The 18,077-nt window shown below is 51.8% G+C and overlaps 5 protein-coding genes across 5 annotated transcripts; 3 read left to right on the top strand and 2 right to left on the bottom strand.

The window, feature by feature from the left end:
* Window positions 1-1,296: 1,296 nt before the first annotated feature.
* msh1 (MutS protein 1) lies at window positions 1,297-4,344 on the bottom strand (the record flags this gene model as incomplete). Its single annotated transcript, XM_056220670.1, has 5 exons — window positions 1,297-3,068; window positions 3,115-3,949; window positions 3,997-4,095; window positions 4,140-4,228; window positions 4,299-4,344. 5 exons carry the CDS (start codon window positions 4,342-4,344, stop codon window positions 1,297-1,299), a joined length of 2,841 nt encoding a protein of 946 aa, XP_056065973.1.
* A 362-nt stretch (window positions 4,345-4,706) lies between these two features.
* On the top strand, window positions 4,707-6,092 carry HEM12 (Uroporphyrinogen decarboxylase in heme biosynthesis; the record flags this gene model as incomplete). The annotated part of the gene is made up of 5 exons (XM_056220671.1): window positions 4,707-4,761; window positions 4,817-4,858; window positions 4,907-5,442; window positions 5,489-5,879; window positions 5,926-6,092. The coding sequence occupies 5 exons, from the start codon at window positions 4,707-4,709 to the stop codon at window positions 6,090-6,092; spliced, it is 1,191 nt and encodes a 396-aa protein (XP_056065974.1).
* Window positions 6,093-6,532: 440 nt separating this feature from the next.
* FCY1 (cytosine deaminase) lies at window positions 6,533-7,112 on the bottom strand (the record flags this gene model as incomplete). The annotated part of the gene is made up of 3 exons (XM_056220672.1): window positions 6,533-6,563; window positions 6,623-6,888; window positions 6,951-7,112. 3 exons carry the CDS (start codon window positions 7,110-7,112, stop codon window positions 6,533-6,535), a joined length of 459 nt encoding a protein of 152 aa, XP_056065975.1.
* Window positions 7,113-8,138: 1,026 nt separating this feature from the next.
* YDJ1 (Type I HSP40 co-chaperone) lies at window positions 8,139-9,515 on the top strand (the record flags this gene model as incomplete). The annotated part of the gene is made up of 3 exons (XM_056220673.1): window positions 8,139-8,244; window positions 8,300-9,121; window positions 9,178-9,515. The coding sequence occupies 3 exons, from the start codon at window positions 8,139-8,141 to the stop codon at window positions 9,513-9,515; spliced, it is 1,266 nt and encodes a 421-aa protein (XP_056065976.1).
* A 6,754-nt stretch (window positions 9,516-16,269) lies between these two features.
* On the top strand, window positions 16,270-17,894 carry N0V89_011948 (uncharacterized protein; the record flags this gene model as incomplete). Its single annotated transcript, XM_056220674.1, has 2 exons — window positions 16,270-16,897; window positions 16,945-17,894. 2 exons carry the CDS (start codon window positions 16,270-16,272, stop codon window positions 17,892-17,894), a joined length of 1,578 nt encoding a protein of 525 aa, XP_056065977.1.
* Window positions 17,895-18,077: the final 183 nt, after the last annotated feature.

Genomic DNA, 18,077 nt, shown 5'->3' on the forward strand with positions numbered 1-18,077 from the left:
CACACAGCCAATATCCTGGTATTCCGTACAGTCCACAACCACCTCCAAATTCGCCTTTTTATCGTCTCATGTCCCTATTCCACAAACCCCAACCAACCAAATTAAGGCGCACTCTCAACAGCGTCCAAAAGCGTTTCCTCCTCAAAACTCAACACCCATGCCTCGCATCTCTCCCACGATTCCTTGTCCATATGCTGTCCATTCCACGTCGCCGTCGCATGTCTGCGCTGCTCCCTACATCTGTGATGGGATGGTGGCAAAACCGATTTGCAAAGCTCGCAGCCCTTGTTCAAACACACGATGCAGAGTCGGTCGGGACCTTGCCCATGGTTGTGGCCAACAGGGCGTATTGCAGGGTCCTTCGCTGGATCAGGTGTGGTGCCCATGCCGTGGTTACTTTTGTACGGGAGAATGCCTGGCTCGCCTAGACAAGACCAGTGAGTCCAGCAGAGGATGCAAGGGCCGGGATCGTTGAGCGAGCGGTAGGAGGGGAGGTCCCAGGGCAGGCTTGGAGGCCTCACAGCTTGAGGGTTTTGGTTTTGGTTTTGGTTTTGATTTTCGAGGTGTCGAAGACGTTGATGCGTTTCCTGAAGAGAATCGTTGAGTTCTTTGATGCGAGCGCGGCCTTTTCTTATAGTATTTGCCAAAGTTTGCTTTACAGCTGCTTGCTCCGCGAGGTTCACGGCTTGGCTAACGAACATGATTTCCGCAGTGAGAAACATGCCCGTGGGACAGTGTTTCGAAGGTGGGAAGTACATCTTGACGTACGATGACAGAGAATAGAGATCGGCAATCGTTTCGAAGCGTGGACCGGGAGCAACAGGCTGCAGTAATCTGATGTCCGCAATTTTCTTCAAATTCGAAGTTGACAACGTAAACGGCATGTTGTTAACTATTTTGGTGAGTGTGGTGAGACTGCGACGATTTTGATAGATGTTAAGTTCTACAGGGGCCGTCATTAGCCTTGCTACAGCGCAATATGCCAGAACATGTTCACAGACGCGGACCAATCGTGATTGACTTCGTCCTGCGCAGCGGTGTCGGTTGTGACTGAGGCATGGAGCGAAGGCTTTGTATGAGTCCACGAATCGGCAACGGGCGCGGTCTAGCATTTCGAGACGGTGGACGGTTGGAATCCTCCTTTTCGCCTGCACCACCGCGAAGCACGAGCGGATGCCTCATCTCGAAGCGAACAGACCTAGCGACTGAGAATGTGACAGCTGGAGGGAAGCGCATAATGGATATGTACGATAGCGATGGGATAGCAGTATCATTGACGCTGATGGTTGAAAAGCACTACGCTGTTGCAGCTTGTCGTAGCGCGGTTTGTTCGTCCGCTCCTGCCTCAGCCTTCGTGAGTTGGGGCTTTAGTGTTTGCAGCACTTGCGCCGCGATCGAGATTGCCTCTTCAGGTATGCCTGCAACTCTGGCAACCTTCAAAGCATGGCTTTGTCGGTTTACTCCCTTCCGTAGTCGATGCACATAAGAAAATCTCCCATCTGCCTCTTCGGCCACATCATTACAATAGCAGCCCAGCTTCTCGAAGTCCTTCGTCATATCGGTAAGCGCGTGGAAGTGGGTGGCGAACAGTGTCCGAGACTGGTTGATGTGGTAGAGGTGGTGAAGGCAGGCGTAACCTACGGCGATACCATCCTCAGGCGTCGTTCCCCTACCAACTTCGTCCATAATGACGAAGGAGCGGGGTGTGGCTTCCTTAAGAATCTGTGCCGTTTCGAGCATCTCCACCATGAAAGTGGATTGGTCTTGGTATAAGTTGTCGGCAGAGCCCACACGACTGAAGATCTTGTCCACAAGCCCAACTTCAGCATACTCTGCAGGCACAAAGGACCCTGTTTGAGCAAGGATTGAAATCAATGCGTTCTGCCGTAGATACGTACTCTTCCCGGCCATGTTTGGTCCTGTAATGAGCCATATTCGCTCATCCCAGCCAAGTAGACAATCGTTTGGTGCAAACTTCCGTCCCTGTTCGCCCAGTCCAGCTTCAACAACCGGATGACGACCACCAACGACATGATGGGCAGTGCCAGCATTAAGTACCGGACGAACGAGATTCTTGTCGACTGCTAATATGGCAAAGGCGCAGGCTACATCAAGCTCATCAAGTACGGCTGCATTTCGTCGCAGCTTGACCAGATTACGTACCACACCCTCGCGAAGCTCGCTCAGAACGCGCTGTTCCTCGTTACGAATACGGAACCGGGTTTCGTCCATCTGAGTACCTAGTCGTGTCCATTCTGGCACTTGGAAGGATCGGGTAGATTTGCTGCTGCTCAAACTTCTGGGGTATTGCGCAATAACACGGCTGACATCTTTGCCTCTGACGTGTGCAATGTGCGCCAGGTTAGGTGTCCATTTGAGGCAAAGACTCGTCGCGCCCATTTCCACGCGCAATTCTCGTTCCAGCATGTCCTTACGTAAGACCAGTTCGTCTAGGTTGCTGTGCAATCTCGCCAGAGCCTTGCTGGCCTTTCTCTTCATTATCCAAATGTCATCGCGACCATCCGTTGCGCTTTTGAAGCTTGGCGCGATCATGTGCGGTCTGGGCTGGATGCGTTTGGGCATTTCTTTCAGGTCTTCTTCACCAGCTTCTCGCCCCAGGACATCTTGGGCAAGCTCCTCTACTTCGGCGGCCTGATCTTGCTCAATTCGGTGATATTCTGACAGTCCTTCCTCGTCAATGGTATCCTGGATACGCTCCGCCAATTCGAGAGGCTGTGTCAGGTCGAAGCGATTTAGCAATGCTGGAATACATTGTCTTCTTCGCGTTTCCACAGTTTGGTCTTCCGGATCAATCAAAATCGAATTTCTTGATGCAATGTGCTCCTGCAGCATCTTGGCAATGTCGGCTGTGGTCGTTACAGTCTTCGACAGCTCCATGAGATCGTCAGCGTCACCGCGACCAACGGTGAACTTGGTCACGAGGCGAAGTGAATCGAACGTCTGCCCGAGCAATGTCATCACATCTTGTCGAAGCTGAGGATAATCAATCATTTCCTCGACGAGATCCAATCTCTCGTTGATCGTGGATAGAGACATTGAGGGAGCCGCTGCTTGAATCAGCATAGCATGAGCTCATACAGGGGTGTTACTTACATAGTCGTTGGGTCAGAAGTCGGGTGCCGCTCTTCGTCACTGTCTCTTTGAGTGAATGCAACAAGCTACCTTGATGCGAGCCATCGCGTATTGTGCTTCTGATCTCGAGAGCTCTCAAGCTGTTCTTGTCAATACTCATGTGATCCTCCGCTTGATGTCGGACTGGAGCTTGCAACCGTGTCCTTGCACCAAGCAGTTGATGCTTAACATAATGAAGTAAAGACCCTCCTGCAGCTACTTCCGCGGCACTGAAGTTTGCGGAATCGAAGTCTTCGACTACGTCTTCCATCATTGGTATCCAATCAGCAACGCTCAGAGGTTGCGCAGTAGACTCTTGGAAGGTGATCATGTGGCCATCCTCCTTCAAAATCGATACTATCTGTGAGTTTTGTTCCTCTGCAAAGACATAATCTAGGAGGATCTCGCGGGGCCTTATACGCGCAACTGCAGAAGGAAGAGAAGCAATGTCTGTGCTTTGAGTGACAAAGTCCCCACTCGATAAGTCGATCCACGCAAGCCCGACTTCAGTACGGGGTAGATTGAGTACCGAGGAAACCTTGGAGCTTCCAGGACTGACCTTCACGGTCTTCTCTTTCAAGGCCTCCGGGCTGACATGAATGCTCAACAGGTAGTTGTTCTCCCACGGATCCATGAAATGCTCGTCGATAAGCGTTCCAGGAGTTACAATTCGAGAAACACGCCTCGTGTACTGAGGCTCACCTTTGGCTTTGGTGGGTGCATCGTTGAGGAACTCGTCACATATTGCGACATGCTTGCCTAGGTCTTGTACTAAGACCTTGAGGTAGCGCTCCAGTTGGTAGGCAGGAAACCCGGCCTTTGAAGTCAGTAAACATTAACGAGACAGCTGCGGACGGAACTCACCATTGAAACAGCCGGTTTCTTACTTCCTTTAGAAGTCTTTCTTTTTGTTTTCTTGATGTTCAAGAGGGGTGCAAACTCGTCGGCTTGCTCGAAGTACAACTGGGCGACTTAGCTACAACTCGGCAAAACAAGATTGTACTTACTTCGTAGAATCCACCCACTCTCGTCAACAACACGCAATGACTGAATTTGAGCGCATTGTTGCGCACCTGCTGCAGCAACGGTGGGTAATCTGGTTCATCATCTTGAGGCGGAAGTGGAGGACCATCAATGGCGCCCTGTGGAATATCATTCACACTGACGGTGGCTTTCCTCTTCGCCCCTCGGGCGTGCGTGATGCAATGCCATTGGAGTGGGATGGAACGAGCACGTGAAGCGTGTCGCGGGCGCGTCGAACTTAAGGAAAGGGATGAGCTCGCATATGCTCGGCGATGAGATGGCTTCAGAGAGGCTGACAGGCTTGATATGACGCAGCGAGTGACAGGCGTTGTATTGCCTGCAAGCATCATCCTCATCAACCGGAAAATGAGATGAACAAATGCATATAGAAGTTGCGATGCATTTATGCCCCTGCTGTTTGCTGTTTGCTGCTCCTGGTCCCTGCGAGCATATGCCCCAAAAGCAGTTAGCCAGCCTCGGAGCGCGGAACGCGGGGCAGTCGCATCCCAGAAAGCTTGAGCTTGCAGCGTCTGTCTGTCTACATTGCAAATATGACACCCCAATTCGAGCCCTTGAAGAATGATTTGATCTTGCGGACGGCGAGAGGTATATGCTCCGCGCCTTCTTTGCTTGGTTGACTGTCAGCTAATCAATTGCGCAGGCGAGAAGGTCGAGCGCCCGCCCATGTGGGTGATGCGTCAAGGTGAGCACCGTGGTAGCTACTGCGGAATGGTAATGCTGACATGTGTAGCCGGACGATACCTCCCCGAATACCACGAAGCCAAAGGTACCCATGACTTCTTCGAGTGCTGTCGGTCGCCCGAGATCGCCTCGACGCTCACCCTCCAGCCCATCGAACGGTTTGCGGGGCTCATTGATGCTGCCATCATATTTTCGGATATCCTGGTGATACCACAAGCAATGGGAATGGAGGTAATAATGGTGGATAAGAAGGGACCGCACTTCCCGGAACCGCTGTCAGGGCCCGACGACAAGCAGTACCAGGAGGTCATGGAGCGTGAGGTGGACGTAAAAGAGTCGCTGGACTACGTTTACAAGGCCATCACTCTTACGAGACAAAAGTTGGCGGGCCGGGTACCGTTAATAGGTTTTTGCGGAGCTCCGTGGACGCTGTTGTGCTACATGGTCGAAGGTGGAGGAACGAAGCTGTTCATCCAGTCAAAGACTTGGGTTTTCAGGCACGGAGAAGAGAGTAAGGCGCTGTTGCAGAAGATTGCGGAGCTTTGCGTTGAGTACTTGGCCTTGCAAGTGCAAGCTGGTGCGCAGGTATGATCATAATTTCTGCACAGAGACATTCGCTGACAGGACACAGATGCTTCAAGTATTCGATTCGTGGGCTGGCGAGCTCTCTCCCACATCTTTCAAGAGCTTCTCCTTACCATACCTTACATATATTGCCGACAACGTGCCGAAGCGACTTGCGGAGCTCGGCCTGGAACGCGTTCCGATGACCGTCTTCGCGAAAGGCGCGTGGTACGCATTGGAGGACTTATGCAAGACTAGCTACAACACTATTGGGCTAGACTGGCTGCACGACCCGGCTGAGGCGTACAAGATTGCCCGCTCATATGGGAAGGTTCTGCAAGGCAACGCAGATCCCGGGGTGTTGTATGGCGGGCGGGAAGCCATTACGGCTGTTGTCAAGGAAATGGTCGCCGGCTTCGGCGGAGGAAAGCAGGGCTGGATAGCCAATCTTGGTCACGGTATGTTTTACTGCACGGTGGTGCTGTGCAAGCTGACAGGAAATAGGTATCACACCATTCGTGAAGCCCGATGATCTCAAATTCTTCTTCGAGGAGATCCACAAGCATGCTGCGTCCAGTCAGGCAGCGGGTGAAGAAGCAACAGAAGAGCCTTCTACCCGAGATATGGCTATGCGAGGAGAGTCAAACAAGAATCTGCTTCACGGAATCTAGCGTCATGTTCAGCAATATGGTCGGTTCTCGAGCCACTGCGAAAAAGGTGCGCCAGTTTATATTGAAAGAAAGCAGTACTGGAAAGCCTTGTCCGAAGTCTTGGTACCGTATGTTACCTCAGGATGGGCAATTGCAATAAACGTATGTCCTAGGCAAGACGTTCAAAAGTTGATCATCAAGACTACGTTGTACACCATCGCAATGAGACTATTATGAATAACAATTTTCGAAATCGTGTTATGGCGCCCTTACACTACGGTGCTCAAGGGTGTACACTGTCCGCTTCGCTTCCTCCTCCGTTGCTGGAGAAGTTGTGAACGATGATGGTGGGGCGATGTAAGCGTAGATGGGTGTGGAAAGAGCGTAGTTTTGATGTTACGGGTATCTCCTTATCCGGGTCGATTCTATCTCCTTCACTGCGACCTACTACCATCATTACATCACTTGTTCTCCTCCCCAATATCCTCATACCTGTCCAATGTCAGCGCTGATCCCCCATCCCCTTGTCGCCCTCTCATCGGATCATTTACCATTCCTCAGGATGCTCCTTGATAAACTTCTTCATCAGTGTCTGCAACTCCTTATTATGCAGCACCACCACCTCAATTCCCTTACTCTTCAAATACTCCTCTCCCCCCAGAAAATTCTTATTCTCGCCAATGACGACGCGCTTTACCTTGTACATGACACAGGCTCCCGTGCACATGTCGCAGGGGGAGAGGGTGGTATACATGGTGGCGCCATGGTAGAGAGACGCGGGGAGACGGCCGGCGTTTTCGAGGGCAGATATTTCGGCCTGAGTAAACGTAACACACTCAGGGGGGCTGAAAGGTAGAAAGGCATTGTTGAGCAACTGACATGAAGTGTAGCGCTGCCAGCCTGTACGCGCATATTGTGGCCTGAGCCGAGGACTTTACCGTCGGCGCTGACGAAGGCAGCGCCTATCGGAATGCCTCCTTCAACATGGCCCTTCTGGGCTTCGTCGAAGGCAGCCTTGAAGCCAATATCTGATTCAGACATGGCGAATGTCGTTATTGGAAAGTCTTATTGTGTGTTGAAGCAAGCTCCCTCAGGGGACAATAATAGGGGTGTGGAATAGGTTGATTGTACTATCTAGAGACAGCTTGTGGTATAGTATATAGTGGCTATCTGGTCACGTGGGGAACTAGCGGGATTCTAACATTGTGTTCCTGGGGTGACTTCGTACGTCAACTGTTCAATTTCTCATCCGAATATTAACATGGAGATGCCCTGAACGTTTGCTGCAAAGAGCAATAGCTTGACGAAAACCACAAATGATGTCTCGCATGACTTCACAATTGCCCTCGGCTCGCCAATCGGGCGGCGATAACGGACGGCAAACGCGCGATTGGACCCTGCAGATCGTCATTGGCTGAGGAGTGGCTGAATTGAGGCTGGTGGCCCTAGCGCATTCGAATCGCGGTTCCTTGGGAGAGTGAACCATTGCCATATCCGCACACGCTCGTGCCCAAGACGCATATTCGTTTTCTTGGGTTGAATGCGTGGCTTCGTTGCAGTTGTCGCTACAGTTTCCAGGCACTAGCGACACCGTGACAGGCGGGCAGGCCGCAGGATTAGACGTGGAAAGGCGTGGAATCGCACCGAAACTTCTCTCGCTCGGCGCAGTCGGTGCATCTGCGAGATCCCGGTTGACTACTTTTAAATCCCAAGCCTTCCGCCCTCCACTCAAATATTCCACTGTGAACACTTGCGAGGTTCTTTGACTTCTTCGAGTACGATTCTCGACTCTTCACAGACCCACTGAATCTGTGAAACCCCGATTGCGAACCGTACGTACCGTCGTTGCAGCCTCAGCCTGATCTGAAAGGGACACCGCGGCCACTGCGCGCGCCCGTCAGGCACACGAGGGTCGCAGCTGCCTGAACCACGGAACCACACTAACGCGCTTCCCTGCCATATAGAGCACCTCTGCCTGTTCGACGATCCTCGACCCTCGAAAACTCGAACCTCAACCACCCCCACTAGCCCCTCCACGCCTCGGACTCGACCCCTGCAGTCGCAAACATGGTCAAAGACCAGAAGTTCTACGACATCCTGGGGGTGTCGCCCGATGCCACCGAAGCACAGCTGAAGTCGGCCTACAAGAAGGGCGCACTGAAGCACCACCCAGGTACGTTTTTCGCCATTGCGGCGTAAGCGATTACATCTTTGCTGACGCGCCGCAGACAAGAACGCACACAACCCCGAAGCTGCGGAAAAGTTCAAAGACCTCTCACACGCATATGAAGTTCTCTCCGACCCCGAGAAGCGACAAATATACGACCAGTATGGCGAGGAGGGTCTCGAGCAGGGCGGTGCCGGCGGTGGCATGGCCGCTGAGGACCTCTTCGCTCAGTTCTTCGGCGGCGGCGGAGGTCCGTTTGGCGGCATGTTTGGCGGTGGCATGAGGGAGCAGGGCCCTAAGAAGGCGCGCACAATTTCCCACGTCCACAAGGTTTCGCTCGAGGATATCTATCGTGGCAAGGTTTCCAAGCTGGCTCTGCAGAAGTCAGTAATCTGCCCCAAGTGTGACGGCCGCGGTGGTAAGGAGGGCGCAGTGAAGAAGTGTGCTGGCTGTGACGGCCGAGGAATGAAGCACATGATGCGCCAGATGGGTCCCATGATCCAGCGCTTCCAGACCGTCTGCCCTGACTGCCAGGGAGAGGGAGAGATCATCCGCGACCGTGATCGTTGCAAGCAGTGCAACGGTAAGAAGACGATCATTGAGCGCAAGGTCCTCCACGTCCACGTCGACCGCGGTGTCAAGTCCGGCCACCGAATTGAGTTCCGTGGCGAGGGCGACCAGCTGCCCGGTGTCGAGCCCGGAGATGTCGTTTTCGAGATCGAGCAGAAGCCGCACCCGCGATTTCAGCGAAAAGACGACGACCTCTTCTACCACGCCGAGATCGACCTGCTCACTGCCCTTGCGGGTGGCAAGATCCACATTGAGCACCTTGACGAGCGGTGGTTAACAGTCGACATCATCCCTGGCGAGTGCATCAGCCCAGGTACGTGTTTCCAATTTGTCTGTAGTTTCACAAGACCTGCAACTAACTCAAACAAGGTGAGGTCAAGGTCATCCGCGGCCAGGGCATGCCATCATACCGTCACCACGACTACGGAAACCTCTACATCCAGTTCGACGTCAAGTTCCCCGAGCACCTCGGCGGTGAGGAAGGCGCACCCATGTCGGAAGAGCAGATCAAGGCTCTCGAATCGGTCCTGCCGCCCCGCACAGCAGCTTCCGCCCCACCGCCGACTGACGCCATGGTCGAAGACTTCACACTCGAGACCGTGGACGCTGCACGGGAAGGTGGCCGCGCGCGTGGCATGGCGGGCGCAGAGGACGACGACGACGAGATGCACCCCGGTGCTGAGCGCGTCCAGTGCGCGTCACAGTAAACGACGGAGCAGCGCGGCGACGATGAGATGACATAACGAAGGACATGTACGGGATGCGGGCACGAAGCGCAGCATTGGCATACGTACACGTGGTATGAAGGGCAGCGGCGTTGAGAGTCGAGCCCCGCGACGAGACGACAGAGGGAGTTTGCATTCGAAGGTGTTCAGGCACGGCTTTCCATGACTTGTCTGGGCACACACACGAAACCTGTTCATTTGTCTTTCTGGCATGCCCTTGGTATTCCTCTTTCTCTTTCTTCTCACCTCTTTTCTATAGACAGACAGACGGGCGGGCACTTTTCACATGTCGATCGGTCAGCTCTGCATTGTTATGTGTGCGTGCTGCTCGGAAGGGCGGTTTTCCAATTGGCTTGGCTTGGCTTGGCTTGGCTTGAGCGGGGATGAGATAGGGGATGTGCTGTGCTGTGGTGCGGTTGTGTAGGCAGAAAATAGAATTGGTAATGTTCATCGTTGCGCGTTGGTGGTGGCGGTGATGGTGCACGTGATATGATACCTTGATGGCCCCGGGGTCCTGGGGGGAAGTATAAAAGGGCGGGGATTCTCTGCGGACTTGTTCTGCACAGGACTTGGTGCGCTGTGAGCGACTAAAAGACATACGTCTACGACCTATGGGGACTAAAGCACACCTCCGATACACGCTATGGTGGAGGTGGACTGGTGGCTGTTCAAAAGTCCAACTCGCAGCGCCCCATGTGGCGGAGAGAGAGGAGGACTACCGGACTCAAAAACAACCACTCCTGTCACATGGGCTTCGGTCGCTGTCCTCGTCAAAATGATCGACGCTGTAAAGCTATGTTGGAAGACTGTCGGATCTCTGAGAAGAAGCTCAACCTCACGATGCATGTCTGGCCTGAGGGCGCCTACAACACCTAAGATGACGGTGCCATGAGACCTGGGGAACAAAAAGAGCTCTGCAGGAAGTTATGGCGCGGACTCAAATCCAACCCTATACTACTGATGGGAGGGGCTTCGTCCGCGGTTTCGCCACAATGAAAGTCGTTAAGAATAAATGTTGGAGACTGCTGGATCTTGAAAAGAAAAAGAAAATTCGAATCATGCCTGGCCTGAGGGCTACGAAAACGAGATGCTGAAGGATAACATGGGAAGAGAAGAAGCTCCGGTGAAGGCATGACGGCCGACTCAAATCAAGACTGCGCATTGCGATGGGATTTGGGCGCTGTCCTCGCCATAATAATAGAAATGGACAATTAATATCGGCAGGCTGCTGGATCTACCAAAAGAATACTAATGAGGCTAATGCCTTGCCTGGGGCCGACCAAAACGGCAGCAATTACAATGGCATGAGACTTTGGGAAACAAAAGAGTAACTCAACAAAAGCATGGCGGCGGCCTCAAACAGAGCGTGCACCGTGCTATGGGCTTCGGTCGGCGTCCTCGCCAAAATGAAGACCTCTGCAAGCTTATGTTGGAAGGCTGCTGGATCTCTGAAAAGAGATCTCTTTTCGTCCAATACATGCCTTGCTCGAGGGCGACTAAAACAGCAGCACTCACAACAGCATGAGAAGCGAAGAGTAGCTCTAGCGAAAGCATGGCGCGGACGCATGGCGGCGGACTCAAATATACAGCACAACATGTTATGGGCTTCGGTGGCTGTCCTCGCCAAAATGAACCTCCGTGAGAACAAATGTCGGAGGACTGCTGGATCTCTAAAAAGCAGGAGTGGTTAAACAAATGCGTTGCCTAGGGGCGACTAAAATGATGATATCGAGAATGCATGAGACTTTGGGAAGCAAAAGAGTAGTGGCACCGAAAGCATGGCGGAGCTGTGGAGTGGGAATTGAAAAAAGCTCGCTCGTCGAGATAATGTGGTGGTGTATGGACGTAGAAAAAAAAAGTGTGATTCGGGCACATGCGTGCTTGTTCGCTGTCTTGGAGAGAGATTTGTGAGATGTGGGAGACGTTTGAAAAGGCTGGGGAAATGCTGTTATGCGCTCTTCCTGGGAGAAAGATTGGGCAGGGGCAACGAAAACTGGGAACAATGGGTTTTATGGGAACCAAAAATCACAGTCCACCTAGGCATGTGGAGGAGTCCGGGGGCCAAAACCATTCCTGAGCGAGTGTATGTGGCGGAGGCCGTGGACTCAAAACCCACCTTAAAGCTCCTTACGCTCTCCCTCGCTGTCTTTAACCTCGACATTGGCCTGTGCAAAAAACGTTTGGGTTCTGCATCATGTGTGCTGGACAGGACGTCTCTCCTAAAAGTTGGTGGAGGACAGTGATGCTTTCCCTTGTGGAGACTAAAATTTGCCACGACACAACGTGATGGCGGAGGAGTGGTGGAGGACTGACTGAAAGCGTGGAGAAAAGGTTGTTATGTGGAGGAGGAGGTGTGGTGGACTCAAACTAGACGTGGTGTTGGAGCATGGGGCGGACGTCGCTGTCGGAGGGAGATGTGTGTACGACAAGCGAGCAAAAGTATCCATGGGTCTTCGCTGTTCGGTTCTTCACACAACCTGCTTCACGTTTCGTGGACTAGAAAGACGACGATGGCATAATATGGGAACCGAAGTCTTTTTCTTTCACGAAATGTGGAAGGAGGCGTGTCTAAAAGCGACCTACCGCCGAGATATGTGGTGGAGGACCCGTGGCTCAAAATCTACACGCACCGCCGCGATGTGCTCTGCCCGTATTCTCTACTGCATCACGTGACGGCACTGAGGTTGGGGAAGTATAAAAACCCGGTATACCTTTAAGCATCTGTTCTCCACACAGCTTCGCTTCGCTCTTCAAAAAGCTTCTCTCTGCTTTCAATGGACTGAAAGTACGAAAGGGAGAGCTGATGGAGTCTAAATCAAGGCCAACGAATTCCGATGTTTGGAGGCGGATGGGGAACTCAAAAAGGACAATATACAAATGTACTACTCACGAGACTATGTGGCGGAGGTGTTGCCGGACTCAAAAATACCAAGGTCAAAACTCATGGGCTTCGTTCGCTCTCTGGCCGGATAGTCACTCGACGAGGGAGGAGTATAAAGGCCCAGGAGTTGTTTAAAACTCTGAGCCGAGGAAAGCTCTACTCCGCTTTAGGTGCCTAAATTACGCAGTGCAGAGGCGATGGGGGACTAGAAGCAGCATCGTAGCAACTCTATGTGGTGGAGGAGAGGTGGACTCAAAACATCTATGGGCCATACGATGTGGTGGAGGAGTCCTGGACTACTAATGCCAACCCGGGAAAGACATGAGCTTGGTTCGTCTCGCCGGATAGTCACTCGCCAAGGGAGTAGTATTAAGGCCCAGGAGTTGTTAAAAAATCTGAGCCTTACACAGCTCTGCTCTTTTTAAAATCACTGAAAATACGACAATTCAAGCGCATGGGGGCCTAGAAGCAGCATGTCGAAGAATTGATGTGGTGGAAGAGAAGTGGACTCAAATAGCATTGTTGTCCATAAAATGTGGCGGAGGAGTCGTGGACTCAAACTCCTACTATCTCTTCGTTATGCGCTTTTGCTTTCTGTCTCGAACATGAGACACCAATAAGCCATGTTCGGCATGGGGAAGATATAAGAGCGCGGTGGATCTCTGCTGGACTGCTCCTCACAGCTTTGCTCTGCTTGAGGATGACTAAAATCTTTCGAATACGATTTCATGGGGACCGAAAATGAGTTCACACAACAACCGATGTGGAGGAGGAGATCTGGTGGACTCAAAGGACAATTGTCGACCTTGATATTTGGCGGAGGAGTCGTGGACTCAAAAGCCCCTGCTCCAGATGCTATGGGCTTTTTCTCGTTGCGCCCGAGGAACCACATTTGGCACGAGGGGGAAGTCAAGGCGGGGTGGATCTCTGCCGGACTACTTCTTACAGCTTTGCTCTGCTTGAGGGTGACTAAAAGCAACCCCATTCGAGTTCATGGGGAGTGAAAGTGAGAATGATAATGAGCATGTGGGAGTGGAGATCTGGTAAACTCAAAAGAAGTCCAGCGCGAGAAAACCATGGCAGCAGTTGGACGGCAACTAAAGATTCTGTGAAGCTGACATATGGACCCAAATACAGAGCATTCCGCTTCATGCCTTTCACTCGCTGTCGAAAGCTTTGAATGTACGCCTCGATGAGCGAAGTATAAAGTCTTTTCCATATCCTAGTATGTTTCTTACACACCCCCTCTCCGATTGAAGGCTACGAAAGCCCACCAACAGCATGCCGATGAGAACCAAAAGTACAGTGCCTTTCCCAAATGGGCAGGGAGTTGGTCGACTCTAGTTCAAAGCACGAAAGTCATGTGGCGGAGGATTCGTGGACTCAAAACCTGCGTCACATACTTTCATGTGCTTTGCTGCTGTCTTGAAAGAATCAAGTTCGAGGAAACATCATAAGACCAATAAGCGGACACCATGTTCTTGGATTCTGGTCTCCAATACTCCAAGCGACGGTACTATGCGAGGTTCTCCTCGTCTCCACACTAGGATAGACGTTCTTGCCGGGCAGAAAGCTAAAAGTTGCTGATTATCGCCTTATGGGTTCTCCTCGTCGCAGGCTTTGAGACAATACACCATGACCTTTCCCGGAGCGAAGATCCCATGAGAATATGCTCTTAAACTTGAGAGGAGATTGGTTAATGCCACCTGATGTACTCCTAGCTACGTCATTGCGCGAGGCCGTGCACTAAGGGGCTTTCAAGGAGTATAAAAGCCTCCAGTGGGGAACTCTTATTCTTCACACACTGCTCAGCTATAGAGTGACTAAAAGTTCGAAAGCTTCGATCAGATGGGGACCAAAAACTCCAATACCCTCGTCCCATGAGGGCCTTGAGACCCAGAGGGAGTGCACTCATTGCCACGCGGCTACTTTCAAACTTACGCTGCAAGCTGTTCATGTGGAGGAGTGGAGGACAAAAACATGCACATTGAGAACACATGGTGTGCCCTCTGCCCTCTTCTCTGGGTCGAGAAATTAGGAATGGAACTGGCGATGTGGAAACGCGGAAGACTTAAAAAGATTGATCGCGCAGCCATGGTGTGCGTGCTGCCTGTCCTGTTGCGAAATTTTTGGGAACCACACAATGTGTCTGGTCGCGACGAACCGCTTCTACGACGGTGCTACTCATCATCACCACAGGGTAAGTTGCAAGTGGACACCGGACCGTGGTGATTTTTGTATGTGCCTCCAGCTCCATTCCTGCTGTTGTGCACTGTTGATGTTGCAAAGGATACGGAAAGTCCCCATTCGTGGAGGCTTTATTCTTTGCAGACCTACCCACATCTGCCATGGATTGGAGATGAGCAAAACATACTTTTTTCTTTAACACATTCATTGTTTGTGGTGCTGAGGCAGCATATGGTGATGCATCAACTTATGCCTCGGCGCGATTGATGCAAGATGTGTGATGTGGAGTTTCAAGACGGTTACTCCAACTCGGCGGCGATTCTGATGGTTGATGCGAAGAGGCATGGCCAATTGATCAACTCCGTCCAGAGAAAGTTTGCGGAGATCCAAGGATCTGTTCTATCGCCAGCCGCGGAAAGGATAGTTGAAGGTATGAGTGAGGACCTCGCTTTGACGAGATCCCAAGCGGTTGCGGTCAACTATGGGGTGGGTGAAAAGAGTACAAACGGGCAGACATAGTGTATCTAGGAAGGAAGTAGACGAAGAGCACTGCGGACTTGCAAACATGATATCTGGCGGTTCCTTCTCATTCATAGCAACGTGGAAGCATCGTGGTTGTAGGCATTGTGCACGAGTCTACAGCGGCGATTTATTGGTAGATGCTGCGTTCAGATGTTTGGTGCGCTAGCGGTCTCGGGCCGCACCTTCCTGCAGTGCTTAACGTCGGAACCAAACTGACCACCACATCGCACTTCATGAATTCACGTCGCTTCATGCACTCTCATGCCATCAATCGAACCAGCGACTATAATATATGTCTTAATGAAAGCTCGGCAATCGAGCTAGCGTACGACGTCCGACCGGACACCAAGCACGCCGCACCTCCTCCAGGAATCCTCTCCCCCTTTCGCATTTACGGTCCACTCTCGAAATCTCGTTAATTCGATCTCAAACCGAGCGAAGAGATCTGGTTTCATTAACTTCACTCTGCACGTTGGCGCGCATGTCTGCAGGCGATACCGCCAATCATCCCCAATGCGATGTTGTGCATATATTAGCTCGCTTCGCCTCCTCTGCGGTCAACATCGCCGTTCTGCCTCCTTCGTATAGCAAGGCTCAGCCCTGCTTCTGCCTCAGACCATTATTGACCGGCGCAACATCTTGCAGCCTTCCAACAGCTGCCTGTTATCGCGCAGAGTCCTGCGGCGACGATGGGATCAAACACCATCCGACGCATGTTCGAAGCGAGAATGGTGCACGGATGACGTGGCGCTGCGAGCTGCAGTACGAAATCAGCCCCAGACTGCGCCTCCCGGAGCCGCATGAACTTGAAAACTCAAGAGTCGACTCGATCCCTCCGAAGCGCTGCCAACTCATCCTACCCCAGATTTCTTCCCGTTCGGCCCGATCTCCGTCCGTTGCAAGCATAACGACAGACCTATCGCGAGCAGGTTTGACGTTGATCAAAAGAATTTAATTGCAGGGATTTGCATCTTCTTGCTGGGTCTTCCCTCCTATCTAAAATCATCATGTCGCCAATGCGAAACCTGCAGAGCGGATTCGCAGGTGCGAGAGCGAACAACAGACCTGTGGCTCCCAGTCCAGATCTGCAACGGTCCAGCGAAGAATCGATTGGCAGTTGGTTATGTGAAGAGGGTATAACGTTTCATGACACCTCTGAAGTCCTCGCTTACCGTATCAGGTTCCGATTATCAGAAATACATCGCTGCACTCAGTGGTTCCAACCCTGGGCTCAGGAAACCGGATCCAAACAATAAAAGATATCCCTTGACGGACAACAATGCTCTAGTAGTGTTACTTGAAGCACCCTCAAATGGGAAAGTCGAATTCGAGAAAACAGAATTCAAAAGTCATCAAGACCTCGCCACCCATTTTGAAGAGGTCTCGCCGTCCGCCGAGAATCATGATCGACGACGGATATATATCATGGAAGGCTTGGCCAAGAAATATATCTCCATTCTAGGCGGCCACTTCATGATGGATCCGTCCTTTTTTCAGAGACAAGAAAGAACCTGCGTTTGGAGCAACGACTTTACTCCTGTCTCCGACGCATTGCCACATCCCACCCTGCTCAATCCGGACAACAGCTTTCATCTCCAGTACTGTGAACTGAGGCAGTTCACCAAGGCAATCGAAAACAAGCCTTACTTCTGCAACCGAACGAGACGACATGTAGGTATGACGCCACCGCGTCACAAAGAGGATACCACGACCGGCATCCTGAGAAGGAAGATATCTTGGTGGTGCAGAAAAACGTCGCTTGGCGGTTGGGATGGTAAGTCACAATGATTCAAATTATCGTGCATACTGACTCTATACAAGTGGTCATCCTCTGCGACCCTCAGCTCGAAAAGCTGGATGTGCAGCCAAGAGAATACATCATACCTAGCGGCACTTACAGATCTTTGAAGCCATCAGAGGAGCTGAAGAATTCGCCGTTCCAGGATGGTTATGTCGATTTCATACCACCTGCCTCTTCTCTCGTCGCTGCCAACAAGCCGAAGCATCCCCATAGCTCTATGCTTCGAGACCTGATCCACTACTACAAGAACCACGCCGATTTATTTTCTATAGACGATTGGGCCGAACCGACCCAATCGTCCATCTTCGTTAAGAAGATCGTGGCTGCACATTATTTGCAGCTCGTCGATTACATCAAGGCCATGTTGCCTTCCCTCGAACTACGTTTGACCACCGCCTGGGTCGAAGAGCAAGATCAATGGAAGTCGCTTCAAACGATCTCTCGCCGTTGTGGTAACTATCGAGATGATGTTGAGGATACGCTGCTAAGTCTCGGGTACCCCATCGACGTTCTAGATAATGGGCGCGGCTTAGGCTGGAAAGATTGCCGGAAAGACTTCCAGTACATTTACTTCCGGCTCAAGGTTCTCAAAGAGCGTGCGGACACTCTTATGCAGTCAATGACAGGTCTAGCGAGCATTGCTGGCAACCGGCAGAATTTGGAAGAGGCGAAGCGCGTGAAGCGCTTGAATCTACTCGCATTATTGTTCGTGCCGTTGGCATACACGTCTAGTTTGTTCAGCATGCAGGATGATTACGCACCGAACAAAGGAAGCTTTTGGGTTTATTGGGTCTGCGCACTGAGCGTCGTTGGTTTGACGCTCATCATCACGTGGACTTTGGACTCAGCGTTGGACGACGCAGCCCAATGGACCGTGCCCTTCCGCAGGTGGTTGCAAAGTGATCGCCCAGACCAAAAGTTAGAACCAGCACCAAAGAAAAGAACAGGGACAGGGTTCTACAAGCTGTGATGCCTGTATTTTCTTTCGCTACGACTTATGAATTTCTTTCGGACCTATGGAGTGTACGGAAATTCTTCTCATACGATATTATCATAGTACCGCCACTTGATCTCGTCTCTCAGCCGCGCCACCGGCATCAACAGCAATTCGACTACTGTTCCATCTTTACACAAATTCTCACACTGCTTGAAA

This window comes from Didymosphaeria variabile, assembly GCF_027946475.1.
Source record: "Didymosphaeria variabile strain IMI 356815 chromosome Unknown scaffold_9, whole genome shotgun sequence".
Classification (NCBI taxonomy): Eukaryota; Fungi; Ascomycota; class Dothideomycetes; order Pleosporales; family Didymosphaeriaceae; genus Didymosphaeria; species Didymosphaeria variabile.